The sequence below is a fragment of the Perca fluviatilis genome, chromosome 4 (genome assembly GCF_010015445.1).
Source record: "Perca fluviatilis chromosome 4, GENO_Pfluv_1.0, whole genome shotgun sequence".
NCBI classification, from domain to species: Eukaryota; Metazoa; Chordata; class Actinopteri; order Perciformes; family Percidae; genus Perca; species Perca fluviatilis.
The window spans coordinates 26261720-26283461 of NC_053115.1; the positions used below are offsets into that span (position 1 = coordinate 26261720).

At 38.3% G+C, this 21742-nt stretch overlaps 1 protein-coding gene across 4 annotated transcripts in view; it reads right to left on the minus strand.

The window, feature by feature from the left end:
* Positions 1–168: 168 nt before the first annotated feature.
* The window catches only part of igfn1.1 (immunoglobulin like and fibronectin type III domain containing 1, tandem duplicate 1), a 28109-nt gene continuing 6535 nt past the window's right edge, over positions 169–21742 (minus strand). For 2 of the 4 annotated variants that reach the window (XM_039797694.1, XM_039797693.1), the window contains 24 exons: positions 15538–15657; positions 14851–14993; positions 14361–14460; positions 14181–14225; positions 13739–13772; positions 13403–13586; positions 13167–13280; positions 12909–13077; positions 12421–12693; positions 10880–11596; positions 10335–10439; positions 8347–8517; positions 7012–7136; positions 6709–6850; positions 6222–6515; positions 5764–6060; positions 4820–4999; positions 4573–4701; positions 4179–4487; positions 2727–2812; positions 2451–2643; positions 2053–2349; positions 974–1300; positions 169–841 (listed from right to left, as the gene is read on the minus strand). In XM_039797694.1, the coding sequence (XP_039653628.1) occupies positions 837–841; positions 974–1300; positions 2053–2349; positions 2451–2643; positions 2727–2812; positions 4179–4487; positions 4573–4701; positions 4820–4999; positions 5764–6060; positions 6222–6515; positions 6709–6850; positions 7012–7136; positions 8347–8517; positions 10335–10439; positions 10880–11596; positions 12421–12693; positions 12909–13077; positions 13167–13280; positions 13403–13586; positions 13739–13772; positions 14181–14225; positions 14361–14460; positions 14851–14993; positions 15538–15657 (4559 nt within the window). In that variant the 3' untranslated portion in view covers positions 169–836. The remainder of the gene's footprint in view (positions 842–973; positions 1301–2052; positions 2350–2450; positions 2644–2726; positions 2813–4178; positions 4488–4572; positions 4702–4819; positions 5000–5763; positions 6061–6221; positions 6516–6708; positions 6851–7011; positions 7137–8346; positions 8518–10334; positions 10440–10879; positions 11597–12420; positions 12694–12908; positions 13078–13166; positions 13281–13402; positions 13587–13738; positions 13773–14180; positions 14226–14360; positions 14461–14850; positions 14994–15537; positions 15658–21742) is intronic. The other 2 variants (XM_039797695.1, XM_039797696.1) reach the window with 2 other exon arrangements.

Below are 21742 nucleotides of genomic sequence, written 5' to 3' on the forward strand. Positions count from 1 at the left end.
AGTCAATCATCATACATGTACACTGTATACATCTGTATTTATTTTTATTTATTTAGTTAGTTAATTAGTATTTTTGTATATATATATATATAATTTATATATTTCTGTTAAGTGTTAACTGTTTTTTTAAAGTGAAATGGCATTCAGATGAAAAATTCCATGTCAAAGTAACAGTATGAAGTCTTTATTTACACTAAACCCACACATTTTCATATGTATAACATACTCACAATACTAACAGTCAGTATCATAAACATTTGTCATGTCAGTATTTTTTTTCATCTCAGTTTCACTATAAAGGATGATTGAAAATCCACAATTACGGAAAAACAATTGCAACCAAACAATCACTATACATCTAAAACAAAGTAATTGACACAAGCAGATGCTTTAGACAAACCTTAAATTAACACTTTAAATTAATGAATCACTGCTACACAGTGTCCTGTACTGTAAATACTTTGCTGTTTAACATGCATATTACCACCATTAAAATATGCCAAATTGCACACTAGTATTTCAAGCTTGCATTTTTATTGAGGATTGCACAGTTGAAATCAAAACAAACAAAACACGTTTGTGGCTTTTTTTTTTGGCAAAGTGTGTTGGCCTAAGACTTTATTTAGTTTCACTTTAAATAAATGCCAGCCTGTATAGGAATTTGTCATAGAGTTAACGACCTATAAGGAAAGTATCACAGGCAATATTAAATAATCATTCATTCTACATTTGACAGGATTTGTTTAACTCTAAAGATGCAGTATGCAAATTACCACAACTTGGTTTCTGTAAGCATTTTAGAACAATTCTTCTTAAAACATCTTCAGTGTGTTCATTTATTCTGGAAAAAAAGATAAAGGCATTTATTAGTTTTAGATGTCAGAGATCATCACTGTAGAACATTCATATCGTTGCAGAACATAGTGATACAGTGGCATCTTTAAAATACAGTTACATTCTGGTAAAAATTTACCTCTGACTGTCAGTTTAGTGGAGCACTCTGCCCTCCCCAAAGAGCTTTCTGCGACAACCTTGTACTCCCCGAAGTCTTTAGGTCCAACCCTCAATATAAGCAGAGAACAGACTCCACAGGTGTTGGAGATGAAGTAGTTAGTGTTGGTATTCAGACTGATACTGTTGCGGAGCCATGTCACATGAGGTGTTGGATCCCCTTTTATAGCACAGCTCATGTAGCATTCATACCCTTGAGGAGCAGTGTGCATTTTCAATGGGACAATGAACTTGGGAGGACACTGTAGATTACATGCCTTGGTTTCTGGCATGTTCATAGTAAACTTTTCTGGAAGAAATTAGATACGCATGGCATCAAATTAGAATTGTAATCACGTAACGGGAGAACATATTTCAACATTGACCTGAGGGTGGTTTTACAGGTACAGTTCGTCACAATATTACAGCATAGCAACATAGAAATAATGTTTGATTCTGTTTCTGTGTCTGTGCTAATGGATAAAGTATAAAATGGTTTGGGGTATCAAAATTACATGGATAGCTATAAAAAAATAAATAAAAACATCTCAAAGATACTATATTTGGTGAGATGATCGGATCAAATCAAGTCAAAAGCTAACATATCGGCCAGATTAATTGGCTGAATATTGACAGACTATTGTTCTCAACTCTTGACACAAGAAGAAAATAAATGTTAAGGGCTAAAACAAGGGTTGATCTTTAGACTGATGGTGAGGCTTAAATTATTGTTGTATTGACCCCAAAATGTGATCCTGCATTTTGTGTACTGACCTATGCACTTTCATTGGACAAAAATAAAGTCTTAAAAACAGAAAAAAACTGTACATTGACACAATAAATGTATGGCTCAATGGCATCAGTCTTTTTAAAGTAGATAGTAAATTAGATGGTACAATCTTTGTACATTGTTATGAAAGATGCATAAGGAAAGAAGTACACAAACTATTCAACTTTGTTTGTAGCCTTAGTGTTTGTGTGGTTAAAATGTTAGTACTGTATTTGCTTAAGCCTGTGTCATGTTTCTTCAAATACAGATGTTCATCTTTTTTTTAGACATACCTTTTTTAGTAGGAATAAGCCACTTTTGTGATTCAGAGGGTTTGGAGGCGCCCATGTCATTCTTTGCATAGACTCTGAACTGGTATTCTCTTCCCGGCATTATGTTGCAGACTGTGAATCTATTGTTGAAGATGTGATCTCCAATGGTGTGCCATGCTGTCTTAGTTGAATCACGTTTAGTCACCATGTAGTGCAGCCTGTCATCACGTTTCTCATCTGGAGATGCAGTCCACGAAACAGTCACTGTGCCAGGCACATTTTCGTCTGTCTCCACGGGACCTGGTGGCTTTGGCTCATCTGGAGTTAAGATACAAACGTTTTTTCTTTTTATCTACAGTATATGGAAAAGTAGGAAATTATTTATACAGTAAGAATGTACAGTATTTTACCGAACTCACCTGTGACTCTAATTTCAGTGCTGAATGATTCTTGGCCGACAATATTCTTGACAATGATAGTGTAGATTCCAGTATCTCTGCGCTCAGCAGAAGGAATCAGAAGCTGGGATGTTCCCTCTGAATTGCTGATGGTCACCTTTTTAGACACTGGTACTCCATCTTTCAGCCAGATGACCTCAGGCCAAGGAGAGGCCTACAAAGTATTTGAAGATATAATTTTGTCAGAGGACAAAAAGAGATTGCTAAATATGTCTTCTTAACTACTTCCTAAATTACCTCAAAGTTAATGTTGAATCGTGCAGAATTTCCTGCTCTCACTATCATGAAACTCTTAATTTTGGCATCCGTGAATCGTGGTCTCACTAGGTAAACAGAAGGGTGAAAGTTTGTCATTATGGCATTCATTTTGATCTTGACAATTGCCTTTCCAGGATAAAGGGCAAACCAGAAAAATCACGATTCCACTGCAAAACTACAAAAATATTGTTTTTTATGTTATAGTACAATATGCTGTACTGCTGCAATCATCTGTGTTCTTCATTTGACCTGGACAATTTTTTTTACTGATTCAAACAATGCTCCACCACTATAATCAAAACAAATTAACACCAACCAACTAAACTATTTGAAGGTTTTCATGCGCACACTATTGTGTTGGTTATTTTTCATTTTTTTAACATATAAATAAATATTTTCTTTGCAAATGTACATATATCCTGAATTTGCAGTTGCATTCTTAACTTGAGTCATATATTATAATCATATGATACTTCCATTACTGATGATAAGATGGAAAAGACAATTAGATCTACACAGAAACTCAGTTCATCAGAGTAGGGATGTCATGATACCAAAAATCTAGGTAGGTACCGATACCACCAAAAGTACACGATAAATAATAATACTTAAACATTCATTTCTTTATTTAAACATTTGAGGAAGGGGGGGCAGTATTCTTTCTTTTTTTTCAACTTTACGTTACTGTTTTGGTGTGGAGTGGAGGGGCAAGGAGAGTGTAATTTACATGTAATCAGGAGAAAATGTCAGTCTTCTGGGCGCACAGCCCGCTGCTCTGAAGCCTGGCATCACCACACAGCCAGCATACAGTACTGTCTTCTATGAGTTCAACTGGAACTCCCAGACAGCAAGCATGTTTATTAGTTAGTCTGTTTCTCTCTGCCGGCAGAGAAAACAAAAAGTGACTTTACTTTCGGTTTGCGAGCTCCAGGTGAAGTCGGGAAAGCTGTTGCTATAGATGTTATGTTTCGGTAAAGCCAGAGGCTGACTGCAATCAAGCCGTCGTGCACGGCAACGGAGATGAGGCGCTCTGTTTTCCTGTGCTGGTGGGCATTCTTCTTCTTCTCCAGCAATTAGCGGCAAACTAGAACACTTTTAGGCGTATACTTCCCCGTCAGGTCCGGAAGAATTGCATCCCCCGGTACCTACGCTACTGTAGAAACACGAGTACCATCACGTTTTCAGAATTTTACTTCCAAAGTACCAGGTCTCTTGACATCCCTACATCATAGCATTTATCTTGATTGTTCAAACCATGCTTTAATGATCCTGAACAAGGTAACTCCTAATTGGGTTTGTGGAGTATCTGTTAATCTCTTCAGGTTACCTAATGTCAGGATTTTAAAGTTAAACTCACTTATTGTACTACTACTGGGTCTTTAACTAATAAGTATTGATACAGTAGAGTTCTAGTAATCATGATTTTCTTACCTGGAGGGGGCATAGCAAGGATGTAATTATCCAGCTCCTGTGGCTCTCCCTGTCCTCCATCATTAGTAGCAATGACTCTCACCCAGTACATGGCCATGGACTTCAAGCCTTTCACTGTATAGAAATTCAAGGTTATTGCATTTGCATTGCAGCGATCCCATTCAGTATTTTCTGCAGGCCTGATCTCCACAAAATATCCTTTGGCTTCATCCTCAACCCCCTCAATGTCCTTGGGTTTGGTCCAAGACAGGGACAGGGTTGTGTAGGTGGAATCTGTCACTTTAAAGTCTATGACTTTACCAGGAGGCTCTGTAACACATGATTCATATTCAGTGCTGCAATTGGACTGTATGAAGTGTTGATGAAATAATGACTGTTCCCAATGTCCACCTACTTTTAGGGTCTCTGGCAAACACAAACTCAGATGGTGTACTAAATTCACCCGCTCCAGAGTTGTTGATTGCTGACACACGGAATTCGTACTCCATACCCTCGACAACATCTTTCACACCGACTCCCTTACCTATATGGGAAAAATAAATATGCAATATAGGAGCTACAGCAATAAACATTCACTTATGTGTTGTAATAGACTATTACAACATGATCAAACAGACATAATGTATGAATAATAGAGTAACCTTTGATCATGTCATCAGCTGTGTTTACTGCGCCCCACAGGTTGCTGCCCTTCTTGCGTTTTTCAAGTTTGTATCCCAGAATATTGGTTCCTCCAGTGTCAGATGGAGGAGACCAAGAGAGGTTGATGCAGTCCTTGAAGGCACTTACAACCTTTGGGGCTGATGGAGGTCCAGGGTATGCTGTACACACAAAAATTGGGTTCCGTAAGTCATTTCTTAGTCAAACATGTAGAATTGTGTACCATGGGAGAATTGATTGTGATGTTAAAATTACAAAGGTTTATTCTGGGGAGACCTGATAACACCTGAAAGTGGCTCATCGAAATTCATTGGTGTGATCTATTGAAATAAGTGATGGTAGAGGCTTGGTGATGTGGGGGATAATCACAGGGCTGGTTGGTGAACTATTGTAGCTGGTGAAATAACGACTAACATTCTAGGAAGCCAGAACATGCAAGTGCAATGCAGTCACAATAGCCCTCTGAGCTTCATTCTATTTTCTCTGTAATATGGCGTTTACTTTCCCCTGCGATGTCGTTCTTAGAATTGTACATTGTTTTATTCAATAGTTATTGAAGAGTTGCTAATCTCTGACAATGAGAATGTCTCATAACAAGGATAGTAGCATAATCATGCCTCTTTTGTAAGATATAATAAAACTGGATGATTCAATGGCCTTTTCCATTTTGGGCTCTGCAGTTCTTCCCTTCAAAGGTCAACACTATCAAGACCATTTGCTATTGGTCAACGGTGCAAATTTGTGGGTTCACCAGAGTTGAAAATGCAAGAGATTTGTGCGTATTCTTTTGCTCCTGTGAAGCTGCCAGTCCTTGCTAGCTATTGGAATTATATTTGCTGAGAAATGATGTGTGCTGTGACCGGCCTTTACTAAAATCATTGTATTTCTAAGATAACATAGTGTTATAATATTGTTCTGAGTTTACCTTTTGTTCCAGCTTGAAGGTCCTCTGTTTCCATCAGCTCACTGGTGCCCATTTCAGTCTCCACTCTTAAGCGATAGCAGTACCTCCTGCCATGGTCTACATCAGTGTCCCTGTATTTGGCCTCTGGACCAATTGGCCCCACCTTCTTCCAGGTGTTGCGGCCAACTTGATTTCGTTCAAGGATATAGTTGCCTATCTTACAGCCACCACTGTCTTTTGGGGGCCTCCACTTGAATTCAAGTGCAGAGGAGGAGGCTTCAACAATTTCCAGAGGTCCCATTGGAGGAGTGGGTTTATCTGTCAGAAAACAAAGTAGCATATAGAATATGAATCTGTGCTGAACACTTAACCTGAAGTGTAACAACATTTAATTTAGTTAGTTAGTTATTTAGTTATTTTTAGGCCATTTACACTATAACAGCATACAAAATACTGTAAAATAATGTTTGTATACATACCCGTTACAACTAGCTGGCTGAAGGCCTCGACGGTGCCAAACTCATTTTTGAGTTTTAATTTGACTTCACCGCTGTCCTTGCGCTGCAGCTTAGTTAGGAACAGGCAGGTGCAATCCTCCGAGTGATCAAACTTAATATTTGCTTCTTCTGAAAGCTCTTCACCCTCAAGGTACCACTGAATTTTTATAGGTTCCCGTCCAACATAAGGTAGTTTGAAGGTAGCTTTTTGTCCTTTTTTCACGGTTATAGTGCTTTTAAATGCTTCCAGGTCCTCAGTAGAAAATCTGGGTGGATCTAAAATGATTGGTAAAACAATACTGATTTTTTAAGCGTGTCATGCTACTGTATCTACAAGTAGTTATGTAATTGAGATAAACTTCAAAATAAAAGCAGTGAAAAAATCCATTATGACCATGACCTGCGGGCGCTTTCTAATGAGTGATGCAACCTGTTTATGCAAGTAAGCAATTTCTGTACATTTGTTTACCTTCAACAATAATCAAGGACTCTGTCTTCCGCCCATCTGCTTCAAATTTATATTTTCCAGCAAATTCCTCTGTGACTTTGTGAATTTTCAGCCTGTGGAAAGTTCCTTCCTTTGAAATGGTTATACCCTCAGATGATTTAATCTGGAAAAAACGAACGGTACCACAACAAATATGAATGAACTCTCATCTGAAGCTCTCACCTATATGAATACAATAATTGCCAATTCCTGTTTGGCTATATTACTGCAAGTACATCAAAGCCTATATTATTCATAATAACCACATTTAGACACTGGGCTTACCTCATTTCCATCTTTGTACCAGATTCCCTCACAGTCTTCCCTGCTCACTTTACACTCCAGCTCTGCTGCTTCTCCAACAATGGCTTTGCAGTCAGAAAGCCCAGCATGAAAGTGAACTCCTGGGTCTGAGGATTCATCAACCAATAAGTTAGTGAATGCAAAGGGCCAACAGCTAACATCTGCATACAAGCTGTTCTTTCAAGTTGTTGTAATGCATCCATGCATGGATGTGTACACACTTACCTCACAGACAAACACCACACATTTTATTGCTGTTGATATCATGTATTCTATAATCAATTATAAAATACATGTTAAAATGCAGATGTGATGTCAGAGAATATCATACTTGAAGAAGAGATATAATCCAAGTTTTGTAAGGAATGTAAGAAGAGCGCATTTGGCATTCATTTGAAACTTGGTCAGTGAGTAGTTCGATGATTCGGTCTTGTTTGGTAGTGGTCTTCTTTATCTTGAAAGTTTGTTCAGCATTGCAGCTTATAAGAATACCTTAAGCGAGGCTTTCATTTGCCTCTGTTCACTTAGTTACTCCTGAAAGAAATACACGCTTTTAAAATATAAGAAGAAATCCCACTCAAGACATTTCCTAGGTCAGTGGAAGAAATCAGCATTTTCTGTGGTTGATCTGAATTCAATCTTCATTGTCCAGAAATTGATTGTGTCGTCATCCTCCAAAGTCAGCTTGGGTTGTCTTCCATCTTCAAATTATGTAAGAGTGTGTTTACACACATGTGTAGCAGTTGCGTCAAGAACATGATCAGTTCTGCGTTTTCTCATTTAAATAATTAACCTCAATGCACCGACTCATCCTGAATTAACAATTAGAAAAGCAAGCAACATTGTTAACACAGAGCACAGGTGCATTTAAACAATACTTACACATACACTCACTCACTCACTCACTCTCTCTCTCTGAGGTGGACACATTGCCTGCTTATATCCAACCTGTAGGTCATAGAAATAAAATTAAATAACAAATGCTGTTCTATTGTTTACAAAACATAAGACAAAAGTATGTTTAAATTAATTTCACTGTTAAATGTGTGTGCTATAGACAAAAACTGTTAGTGCATCAGATTTGATTAGCATTTCTTAAAGGCACTCTTAAGGTCCACACATCCACTCTTGCTGAACTCTCTGATAATTCTAAAAGGCCATTTAACCAATAACAGTTAAAATGCAGCATTCTGCTCAGTCGTCACACACTTTTTATGTTAACCCTTAAACCCCTGGAAAAGTCATCTGCTCATCAAATGACTTTATTCACCGGCAGTGCTTCCCATGCAGCATTAAATGCAGCGCCAGTAATCTTACCACTAACTGTTTCCACGATCAATGGGCCTTGCCGTGCACGGCCTGAACGCGTGCCAGCTGCTGCTGACTCACCGGCGTCCGCATCCTCACCATTTTCAGCAGATACATCACAGCCTGCTGCTGGCCCGTTTCCATTATCTCCAGTGGCACCACTCGCTTCTGTGTTTTTTGCTTTTGCAGTTTTAGGGGATATCATCGTAATTACCATCAATCCAATGTTTCTCATTTTCTGTTGGATATGCCTTACAAATAACATCAATGAAAACATTAACAATAACAAATAAAATGACAAACAGGCAGCATGAAAAAAGATCAGCAGCAACAACAGAAAAAACAAGCATTAGCTTCAATACGGAAGAAGAGGGTGGTGGAAAAGGTGAGGAAAAGATGGGTTCCATAATGGTGCCATTGTTAAGTGGCTTAATTAATCTAAGGGCCTCATGGATTGTTTTTCATTTTGCAGGTAAAACTGTTTTGCTATTAAGTATCACTTGTTACATGGTATTATAAATCCTTTATTAAAGCTTTAGTGTGTAACGTTTTGATATTAATGAACGTCCCTTACATTCAAGCCATTGCCAAATGAGTTGCTACAAAGCTAATCAAGACTATAAGCTCCGCAATCGCGTCAGGCTTGTATCATGTGGGTGCGTCGATAGTGTTGTTGTCATTACTTACAATTCCTTATGGGGGAGACAGAAACTATGCACTATAGCTTTAAGTTTATTAAATATTTTACCACAAGGAGTAATACCAATGACTGGTATATACTGTAGTATTTCTGTTGCTTAAAAATACCAAATCTAAAAATCTGTTATGACCAGGCACCTTTTATGTTCTCAACTTGAAAACATCTGTAGCTAAGTCACCTTTTCCATTTCTTTATCCATAACAAACTTGTACATGAATCAAACAAGGTATTTATGACAACCAAAAGACACACAAGTCTACAAACATGAAAGCACACATAATACATACAAAACACAAATATAGAACATATCTATATTTATTTAAGTAAATGATTAGATGGAGGAGAAAGCTGAATTTAGCATAGCATATGCATGCTATCCTGCTGTCTGGTTCTCAGAAGAGGCACAAAAACAAAGATATAGACGTATAAAAAATTTTTTATAAATAATGCTGGCAAAATTATTGATAAAGCAGATAGTTAATAAGTAAATACTTAAAGCCCAGGGTTTTCAATTGTTTTTAAACTGAAAATGAGCAATTAAATTTCCCGCCACATAAAAACTAAACTACTGTTTTTTTCTCGTAGACTCTAGAACTCCAAGAATCAAGAAGAATTAATAAACATAACTCTGAATTCATGCTACAATCTTTTATATCCTAGATAAAGTAAATTTTTTCACTGAGGCTTAAAAAGACCTTTCTTAACAATGTCTTGAAATTTACCCAGCCCACATCGAGCTTTTAGGTAATTGTACGATCGGCAAAGCGGAGCAGTTTAGCACTTTGTAAAGTGTCAGTGTCGGCAGTTTAATTTGGTCAGTGTTATATCAATTTATTGTTAAAGGACCGGGGTGTAGGATTTAGGGGGGATCTATTGGCAAAAATGGAATATAATATTCATAATTATGTTTTCATTAGTGTATAATCACCTGAAACTAACAATCATTGTGTTTCGGTTAGCTGAGAATGAGCTCATATCTACACGCAGAACTCAACATGTTGCACCAACGTGTTTCTACAGTAGCCCAAAGCAGACAAACCAAACACTGGCTCTAGAGTGGGCCTTTTGCTTTCACCTGAAGGCCACTGTATGTTCTCTTCACACTTGGAAGGAGGTATTCAGTTGGTCATCTGCAAGATGCCACTAAACCCTACACACCGGTCCTTTAATACAACTGCACCAAAGTTAGGAAGTGTTTGGGATTTTCTTCCGTTTTGATGTCAAAGTAATTTTCCTTTGCAAATTACTTTAATAGTCAGTAAATTGTCTACAGCATGCAGCCTTTGACATCTCTTACCAACAACAGCTTCTGTGACTTCCACATTTTTCTTTTTGGGACGTTTTCCTTTTTTCCCAGAATTTTCACCTTCTTGATATGTGGTTTCCTCATCAATACTATCTCCTATTAGTGATAATAAATAGCCACTTTTATTTCAGAATGTCACGCATATTATTATCGCTTATTAGTATCGTTGATTGTTGGTTGAATATATTTTTAAAGATATGAATTAAAGATTAATAGAATTGTATTATTGAATCTGAAAGTTAATGGAAAAGACAAACAGTAACATTATAAAGATCAAGAGTATTGCAAAATGTAGACAAAAGAAAAAAGAGACATCAAAACGACAAACACAATGACAAAATACATAAAGCCCTATACTGTACCTTCTACACTACTACTACTAACGATATTAATAGCGAAATATGAAGACGCTTCTCTAAGAAGATATTTATATTGCATCCTGATGAACATTTAGGAGAATAACAGGCCACATTTTGGAAAAAGATTTTTGTCATTAAGTCTGTCAACATAGATTGTAGTATGAATTAATTTCTTACCTATCACTGTGTCGGGAACAAGTGGACCATCTCTCACACGTTTCTTCCGTTGTTTTCCTTCTCCATCTCCTTCTCCTCCCTCTCCATCTTCTCCTTCTCCCTCTCCTCCTCTTGCTCCTTTTCTTTTACCTTCTTCATCAAAATCTTCAAATGAATCCCCCCCTCCAGCTCCGGCCTCAGCCCCGCCCCCAGCTCCACCTTTAGCTCCAGCTCCGCCCCCAGCTCCAGTTCCATCTTCTCCTCCAACTTCCCCACTTGCACCACCAGCACTAGCTCCAATGCCTTTACCAGCACCTGCACCTTTGCCACTGCCAGTTCCATCAGCCCCAGCACCGCCTGCAGCACCAGCCCCTCCAGCACCTCCAGCACCTCCAGCCCCTCCAGCACCTCCAGCACCTCCAGCCCCTCCAGCACCTCCAGCACCTCCAGCTGCATCCTTGCCGCCTGCTGCCTTATTTGCCTTTGCAGCTGCCATAGCTGCAGCTTTTTCTTCAGCTGCTGCCTTTTTAGCTGCTTCAGCCTGTGCTCGGGCAGCTGCTTCTGTAACTTCTCTCTCAGCTTGAGCCTTCTTGGCAGCCTCCATTCTTTCTTCCATTTCTTTCTGATATTTTTCCTGCTGTTCCTTAGCTATTCTCATCAGATCTTCATCATTGCCGCCTCCAGCCATAGTAGTTTTGCGAGTTGCCTTCTTGCCCTTGTTTGCGGGATCTTTGTCAGCTATAAATATTTGTAAAATACATATGCATAATTTTAAGTTGAATATCAAAATAGAATTTAACAATTATTTGGTGTCAGGGGAAAGTATCTTTGTGGTATTCCATATGTATGCATGCAAACCAATGCATTCTCATGAACAGGTCCGTATGATATCGTACGAAAATATACGCTCACCAAAACGTATGATAGCCTACGAAATGAGGAGACCGCCGGCTGGTCATGTGACGCCGGCTGGCTACAAGCTCCCTGACGCCGAGCTGCAGTTAATAGTTGTTTAAGCCGCTACAGAGCTTGGTGACCTGGGCTACAGACCTCCACTGTATCAGCGGTAGTTGGTGGTTCAGTAACCCAAAAATAGGTGACATTGAGCCGGGTACAAAGCACCTTGAGCTGCCTGTCGCTTCGGCGGACATTACATTTAAATTTAGTCCACAAAATATGAGCGTTTTGCCGCGACGAAAGTTAATATTAGGCACCAAAACGACTAGTTAAGATTAGGAAAAAGATTGTGGTTTGGATCTCCTAAGGAAAACGCATGGGTGAAAGTCTTTAGTTTTCCCCAGGAAGCAAACTCTGCTCTCTGGCTTAAAAGTCCTGTATGTTAACGCCCACTTATCCACCCCAACCTCCTCCCTACGCGTCCAGCCGCGTTCTTATACATTGGCCGTCAATGTAGTGAATACAGCAAAAAAAGTGGAATGCTTATGAATTACGGTGCTTAACTTTTTTAACGAATGGTTCAACAGGCTGATGCAAACTGAATTTAAAACTGCATGAAGAGTATCCCCAAGGATAAAATAGTAAGAAGAGAGTTGTTTTCTCACCTTCAACTATAAGCCAGGCATTGCATGATTTGATTCCTGCAACAGCAGCGTAGATACCAGCGTCCAAAGGCATACAGTCCCGCACAATCAACTTGTGGATAAGCTTATCTTCAGATACAGTGATTTCAAATTTTTCACCATTGGTCAGCGGAGTGCTTTTGCCCATCCATTTCATCTCATTCAGAGGGGCAGTCAGGACACATTGGAAGAGGGCGTCCCCTCGTTCTTCTGCTGTAACCTCTTGTATTTTGACAGCAAAGTCAACATTAGGCACTGCAGGGTTACAGAAAGACACCAAATAGAAAAGTAAGCAGAGAGAGACTACTTTCATTTCAATGTATCCCACCCCTGTACAGGGTCCCTGGTGACTGGCCCGACTCATTGTGTGCATTTAATTACAGTTATAAAAAATCAACAACATATCAGTAATCCTTGGACTGAATTTACGTAAACCTGATCAAATCTTGATCACTTGATTGAAGACATACCTTTAAATTCTGTGGAGAATACATTGACACCCCCAACATCCACTGAGTAGAGTCCAGCATCTTCTGAACTTAGTTTACCAATTTTGAATATATATTTCTTGCCAACTTGTTTCAAACTATGCTTCATTTCCTCGCTGTCTTCTATGGTGAATGGAACCATGACGCCATTCTGCAGAATTTATGGGCATGTTACCATATTGATAATATATAATACAATACAGCAAGATAACACTGGATTTAGTAGTTAACCCCCCTCACCTTGTACAGGAAAACTTTGCTGCTAGGATCTTTGAGATCCATTTCCAATTCAATCGTTGCACAATCCTTATCATTGACTTCAATAGGTTTCAGTTTACCGACGTGTGAAACAAACTACAGTAGAATTAAAAAGAAAAAAAACACATTATTTGAAGAAAAAAATAAATAACAAATACTAGAAAGACAACAAATGTTTGGACATGCTTATGATATAATTAAAGTATAAGGCCACATACCTCTGCAATCTCTTCCTCTCTCTCTTTCTTCATTGCATTGAGTTTCTTTAGCATGCGGCGGAAGTCTGTGATACCATACTCTACACAGATGCGCTCATAGTCTTTCTTGTCTGCACTAAGGAGAATTTCCCAGACCTTCTCTTCTGGCTCCATTGGCTTTTGCTCACGTGTTCCATCAGGATTACTATAGAAAGAAGAAAAAAAGAAAAATTGTACACCCCATTGTGTTTTCACTGAAATAAATACTCTCATAGAAAAGGAATCAACGTTATGAAAAAGTTACCATAAAAGGTTATTTTAGGAGACAAACGGCTACGTTTACAATATTTCACTCACCGTTTTTTAAGCTTTTTTCTTAAGTCCGTTACATCTGGGGAACCATAACGAAAAACATCAGTCCACTGAATATATACGTCATATTTGTTTTTTACAACAGTATTCAAAAAGAGCAGGTTCCTAGCAGAATGTTTACTTTTCATTGACAATGTACATACTGTATGATAGTTTGATTAAAGCTCCATAAGAATTTTTTTTTTTCTAAAATAAAACATTAACATTTATAACGCACATATCTAGTTGCTAATGTTCACGTTTTTCAGTCAATTTCTTAGAGAGCCATTAATGTGACAGCCCACAGTGGTACTGCACTGATATGACAGATGCACCATTACATAAGTTTTTTTTCCACATAATTCAAATTAATGAATAATATAATGAATGTCATTTTGCTATGAAAATATATTGGCTAGGCTCTAGCACAGATAAATTGAAACCTCACCTTCTCCTTGTTGCTTTTGAAGTTCCTTGGTCTTGGAGAATCCAACTGTAGAAACAATTGCCTTAGTTTCAATTTCCTGTTTGTCACAGTTCAATACAAATGTGCCAACTTAGCAAGATGATCTATAATGCAACGATTATATAACACACTAGAGAGATGCGAGTATTATAAGGATCCTACCTTCAATAACATTCAAGGCAACAGTGCAAACAGCCCTTCCATATTCATTTGTTGCAAAACACTTGTAGGTGTCTGCATCCTCTGGAGAGACCTTGGGGAACTAATGAAATGCAAACAGAGTGGCATTGGAATTTTTATTATCACCAAAAGCTGTTTTACTATTAGGCATTGTCATATTACATTTCCTGTGCACAAAAATTTGCTTCATATCCCATTCACTTCTATTAAAGCCCAAACTATGGACAAATTTAAGCATGTGTTTCCTGTTTGGCTGCAACCTCATGTTTTATCACTATATTTGGTACATTATCACACAATCAGACTACAAATTGTAGCATTGCCGTCATACACTGTTTACAACTGAAACGTGACATGACTTTCTTTTTTAGAGTGTGGGTACATTTTGTTGATTGGAAACATAATATGAAAATGCCTTTCTTGTTTCTTGCAGACTGTCATCATTTATACCTCAACTGCATCTAAAGCTTACCTCAATGGTATGTTCGTGAGATACGTCATCATACTTTTGTTGACACACGTCGGGGTGAAAATGTATATCTCCCATTGTTCTGCTCCATGTTACAGTAGGTGTAGGGGTGCCCAAAACTATGGCCTTAAAGACTGCCAATTTACCTGCAATACAATTAAATGTAGATTGAAACATGAAAATAATTGAACAAACATTTTTATTTGAAATGGTGTGTTTGGTATATTAGGGTAATATGCTGTTTAATATGTTTCATAATTTGGTGTTGTGTTGTGTTTTATACATGTAACTTCACATAATTCAGCCCTAGTCAAGGAGTGTCATCTCATCACAAAAAATGGTTTGACCAAATAAGGAACTGATGTGTTTAGAAAAACTTTCTCCCAAATGATAAACTACAGTATGTGAGTGTACACAACATTTCACAAGTTGGTAGAATTTAATTCATGTTTAATAGGTTAATTCTTCTTAAATAATAAGAATAATCTTTACATACTGTATGTGGTAGGGGTGGCTGCTCATCCCTCCTAAAGTCTACATTTTGCTTATTGCCATTTGTGATTTAGGTCAATATATTTGTTTAACTGTCCAGCACACATTTGATTAAGTATTTGGAAAAATAATAATAATCTTTTTTTTTTTAATGTTATTATGGATTTGAGTCTATCTCTCAAAAACATGAAGACTTACCCTCTTGAATAGTCAGAGCAATGGGTTTGCGGGTGAAATCTGGAGTTGTCATTCCCTCTGGAAGTTCCTCCATAAACTGCGTTATCATGACACCGGGTACCTTTGACTTTTTCTTGATGCCTGATTAAAAACAATAATAATAACAATTAGATAAGAGTAATTTATAGAGGTGACAAGTTAAAGATACAGTATACAATGTACTTATGAAAGCATGACAATGTTAATGACTTATTTAAAGGAGCCACCTATGTGAATCAGTAAAGAAAAAAAGTTTTTTAAGAAAGGCGTTTTAGATTTAGTTCAAACTTGGATAATAAACGCAAATCTAAAACCCAGACAAATTACCTAGTTAACATTTGTCAGTGTAAACACGCAACATATTTTGGGATGAAATATCCACAATAATGGGTCAAACTTCTAAAGGCTTCTTTGCCTAAGGAAAGACAAAATATCTCAATCCAGTAGTTGTAGTGTAAATAGGAGACTGGACTTCCAGTACCCTCCAGTGGCCGTCATAATTATGACGGGAGCAAAGCAGGAAGTCATGTGACATGGTATTAAAACTAAGAAAGTACACTAGGAGTGGGCAGGAGGGTTGATGGTTGGGTCAAACAAACAAAGGACTTTCACCCTAGAGACCAGTGTTTGTGTCCTGTTTGAAATTCTTTTGAAAATAAAAGTAAACGGCGAGTTATTTTACTCTGTAGCTAAAACAGAGAGCTCAACACACAGGGTGAAAAGAGGAGCTGCAGCAATGTGCAGTACAACAAAAATATGGTGTTTTTTGAAAATGAAATCATGTAAACCTATTCTGATATAACCTCTAAATACAATTATGAACCTGAAAATGAGCATAATATGAGCACTTTAAGTAATGTACGTATACAAAGAAGTGAAGTAACGTAACAAATGTACAGATTTTATCCCCAAACCGCAATCTTTTTCTAAACTTAACCAAGTTTTTTTGTGCTTAAAGGAACACGCCGACTTATTGGGAATTTAGCTTATTCACCGTAACCCCCAGAGTAAGACAAGTCCATACATACCCTTCTCATCTCCATGCGTGCTGTAACGCTGTCTGACGGCTCCAGCATTAGCTTAGCCCAGCACAGATCCTGCAGGTAACTGGTTCCAACTAGCCTACTGCTCCGAATTGTGACAAAGTACCAACATGTTCCCTTTTTACATGTTGTGATTTTGGAGTCACGGCGTGTACAAAAAACAACGTAACATGAGACACGCCGTCTTCTAACCGTAAACAAACCGGAACTATATTCTCAGACAGGCTTGCTGCGAGGCATATCACTCCGCCCAAGTACTATATTCTTCCACCTGAGAATATAGTTCCCGGTTTGTTACCGGTTAGAAGATGGCTGTGTCTCATGCTACGGTTTTTTGTACACGCTAGACGCTCTACAAATCACAACATGTAAATAAGGCTATCATGTGGCGTTTGTCACTTATTCGGAGCAGTAGGATTACTGGAACCATTCACCTGCCTGTTCTGTTATGGGCTGATGCCGCTGGAGCCGTCAGACAGCTTTACAGCACGCACGGAGATGAGAAGGGTATGTATCGACTTGTCTTACTCTGGGGGTTACGGTGAATAAGCTAAATTCCCAATAAGTCGGCGTGTTCCTTTAAAGCTAACCCATCTGTGACATGTTTAAAACTTTAGCTGTTACGTTAGGTATGAAATGAAAAACACTCCTGTGGGTCATATTTCCTGCTACTGCTAGGGGCAGAAATGTATAAAATAGCTCATATGGCTTGTATTACAGGGTAAGAACAAATTACCTATGTAGCCATATGGTTTTGGGGACTTTTTTGTAAATAGGGATATGTAAGTGCAAATGAAAAATGCAAAATGTACAGCCCCACCTACTCTCCTGTGTGTTGGCTTTGCTCTTACACTATACCCTCAAAACAGAGTTCATAAGTAGCAGTATATGTTGTGCGACCAACAGTATGGTCAAAAGTTAGAAACCTTTCCATCTAATGTATGCATCAAGACAATTTTCCAATGTGTAAAACCACATTTTTAAGACAACTTTGTAAAAGAAGACATAGTTTTAAAATAATGTACTTTTTCTCTCCCACCTCATAGACCACTTGTCATTAGTAGTGAGTGTTTAATCCTCATATAAACATGCACCCAAAGTGACTTTATGTATGTAAGTAGCAGGCTTAATAAGCTTATAGTCTGTGTTATCATGAATTCAGTATTCTGGCCATAAACATCAATGTTTATGTCAAGTTGAAAACGTGAGTGGATCTTAGAGTTAATGTTAATTAGAATTGGAGACAATTCATATTCAACTTTAATATTGTGGCTTAAGATAGTTGAATCAATGTTTCTCTCTCTGTTTATTTCAGATAAAGTATTAAATGAATTTGCAGAAAATTGAACTTTTTTCACTGAAGAAAAACAATATTACAAGAATACATGTAAAACTTGTTTTTCAGCTCTTATTTCTAGCTTGCAAATTTAAGGATATGAAGACAAAAAAACATTTCACTAATCCCTATGTCAGTCAAATTACTGGTTCATTTTGTGTGTACACAGAGTACAAGTATATGGTCTACTCTACATTACAGTCCATTTATAAAGTCTCGTACTGTATGTGCACACATTAAAATGTTGTAAATGTCTAGTGAAGCCTACCTTTTAGTGTTAATGTATGTAGTGCAGTTGTTTGACTTTATAACATTTGAATACGTTTTAATGACATTTTACTCTTTTCATAAGTCTTAAGACGCAGTTCATGGCCACAGCAGTTGTTACTGACATGAAGGTTGACGTCTGTAATTAATTAACACCTCTCCTATGTTCGTATTATATTATTTCTTATTTCTAGCACAGTTCAGTCTAAATTGTGAGCACTCAAAACAGGGAAGGTTGGCTAGAAGTTTTCTGTGTGGGGAAAAAAGCATTGCCCTCTACAGTCTCTGGAGGTCCGCAGGGTACAAAAATGTACAAAAGAGTCCAACTTAGCTCACTTGTAAAGCTATTTACAACTCAGAATTAGGCATTGAAGCAGGTTTAAGTGCCTTGCAGAAGTCCCAGAACAGTTGAGAGTACCAATATGGACTAACCCTTAACAATCCCGAAGGGTGGCATCACTTAATGCTGATCACAGGGGTTCAGCTGGTCCAGAGATCTTTAATTATTTTCTCTTGACATGTAAGACCTGTATTAGGCAGAATATAAACTATAGAATATATGTAGTTTAAGTAAGGAGAAATGAGCAAGGTGCCCCAGCATTTTGCAGTCTTAAGCGCATTAGAGGTAAATTGCTTGCAGCAGGAGCTACAGAACAGTATGTACTGTATGTGGCAGAGCACTGATAACATTGCATGAGTTTTGCTGCTGTTAACAAGCTGGTCGTTTTTTTTCGCAATTTGTTTGCATGAAAATATTGATCAGCCCATTAATGTGGAACAGCAGTTAAAGCTGCATGTTTAAGCCGGGCATTGATTTCATGGGTCAGTCAGCAAAAAGTATTTCATGTAGTATAATTGGCGTAAATTTGGTACAGAAAGATTCATAAGGGAACTGTAATTCCTGAGCAGATTTAACATGACCTACTGTATGTGCTTGTAAATCTTTTATCATCATATAGACATATTGGATCTACATTCATAAACATCTACAGACTCTTGGTATCTTGTTCAAAAGATCCTGATAGCTGTCATATGGATGAGTGTCTACTTTGGCTGAAATCACAAAAAAACTGGGTGTTTTTTCAGTCCTCGTCTGAAATGCCTATGGGTGAAATAATTGAACTGCTTTATGTTTTTAATACAGTTGCAGTGTAGGGCTTTTTTAATGTCCTTGCTTTACTTGTGTATTATATGGAGCCCCTAAGGAGACATAGCCTTACGCGCCAAGTAGTTTGTTAACACAGAACCATCACAGCCACCACAGCCGTCGTTTGGAAACACTTTCAAAAAATACCTGGCAGGTGATTGGATGAACCATCTGTCTATCACGTCCGCCATTGTTGTTTTGAACGAACAGTCGCGGCTGGCACACACACCTAAACCACGCCCGTGGTCTAGGTCCTCACCCAGACGCTGATTGGTTTTGTCCTCTGCTGTGCGGACACAAACGCATTTTCTTGAAGCCTGACAAGATGGATTTCCGTGTGATATGTTATCCGATTCTCGTGATAAAAAAAAAAAAAAAATAGATGGGGTAAAAAGAAAAGAAAGATACTTCTCCTGTTGAACTTTTTCAGCTTGAGAAAAAAAGTCAATGTACCAATTCAGCACCATGGAAACAACCACAACAATTAAAAAACAGTAGCTTGGAAAATTGCCATATGGGGCACTGAATTTGATGAATTTACTGTTTATGAAACCACAAATGAGAGAAGAATTAGCTTGAGCGGTCCCTCTGCCTTACTCCCCACCACTAAGAGACTACTGCGCCGGGAGGATGAGACAGACCTTCAGTAAGCACCTGTAGCACCTGCGGTTTGCCAGCGGAAACCGCAGTGCCGGGGGTCACAGCGGGCTGATGGCCCGCTGTGACGCCCTGCGCTGGGGTTTCTATTCTATGAACCTCTCCCACGGTGTGTGTGCTCCATTGTTGTGGTTGTCTCCATGATGCTGACCTAATCCGGAAGTACATTGACTTTTCTTTTTTTATTCAACCTGAAAAATTTTTTTTGCTTGTGCATCATGGTTTAATGGACAAATTTTCTTGTACCTGGACCTTATGAGGATTAATTGTTACCAGGGTTGAAATTCCTTAAAATAATGTGTTGAACCTTTGCTTTCATTTCAGTTGTTGAAACTGTAGAGTATAAAAAAGTTGTTTAAAGCTATAGTGTGTAGTTTCTGTCGCCCCCATGAGGAATTCTAATTAATGACAAAAACACTGTCGGCGCATCCACATGATACAAGCCTTCTGTGATTGCGCACGCACCCCACCCCTCTTCCACACAGTTGCTAGTAGCTCAAGGAGGACACAGAGGATTAAAAAAACATGATGGACTCTTCAGAGGAGGTAATTATCTTCACTCGAGTTTCTGGAAAGTTTCTGGAAAGTCGCCGGACGACAATCTTGTGAACATAGCCATGCTGAGAAATACAGAGAGAGTTTTGTGGAGCTGATAGTCTTAATTAGCTTTGTAGCAACTCATTTGGCAATGGCATGAATGTAACGGACGTTCAATAATATCAAAGTTACGCACTAAAGCTTTAAAGTGTTCCCTAATCCTTGTTATTCATACAATTTGGAGTCTTTTGACCACTGGGTGGGTGCTATAATCACAGGAAGTAAGCTCAACCGAACTTTCATCTCAGCAACGTTTCGATGTATGAAGTCCAAACTTGGTACAGGGACATGGTAGCTGATTGTGAGGACGTGCAAGGAAAGTGGTGTCTTTTGGCCTCTAGGGGTGCTGTAATAAAGAAAGAGAGCTCATATCTCAGCAACGCTTTGATGTACTAAAGTCAAATGTGGTACAGGGACTTCGCACTTGATTGTGAGAACGCACAAGGACATTGGTGTAATTTGGCCTCTAGGGGCACTGTAACAAAGTAAATTAACTGATATCTCAGCCATTCTTTATCCAATTGCCATCAAAGTTGCTGTGAGTGCTTGCTCATGCCATGGCAACGCCATTCCTGCTAGTGTACTGCTTGGCCCCTCGTTGCTGCTTGCAGCTATATTTTACATTTATTTTAGCTTTTTAAATGTTATATATTCCATGTCTTTTATGGCTTATAAAGCACTTTGAAATGCTTTTCGTATGAAAGGGGCTTCATAAATACACCTGGCTTGTCTCGCCGAACAAATAAATGAATGAATGATAAGCTTTTAAAAAGCTGCTGACTCACCAACATGTTCCCACTGTTGTTGTGTGATGTGTTTATTCTCATCAGTGCAGCCTTAGCCAGTTGCCATTGTTGGCTGTTAACTTTGCAGTTCTTTGCTGTTCAACTCTCTTAATTTGTAGCTAGAAAGCACGTACTATGAATCATGAAGAACTGTTTTGATTTGTTTGTGTCCCAATGTAATTAGATTTACTGTTCTGAAATGTCCTGGGTTTCATCAATAACAGTATTCTTGAGATTTACTGCAAATATACCACCAGTTTTCTTGTTGTAGAAGTAAAGTAATAGTTTCTAATTTCCTTTTTTTATTTCATAGCCATGTTAACAGAGAAAGGCAAGTGCCGTCTATGATTTGATA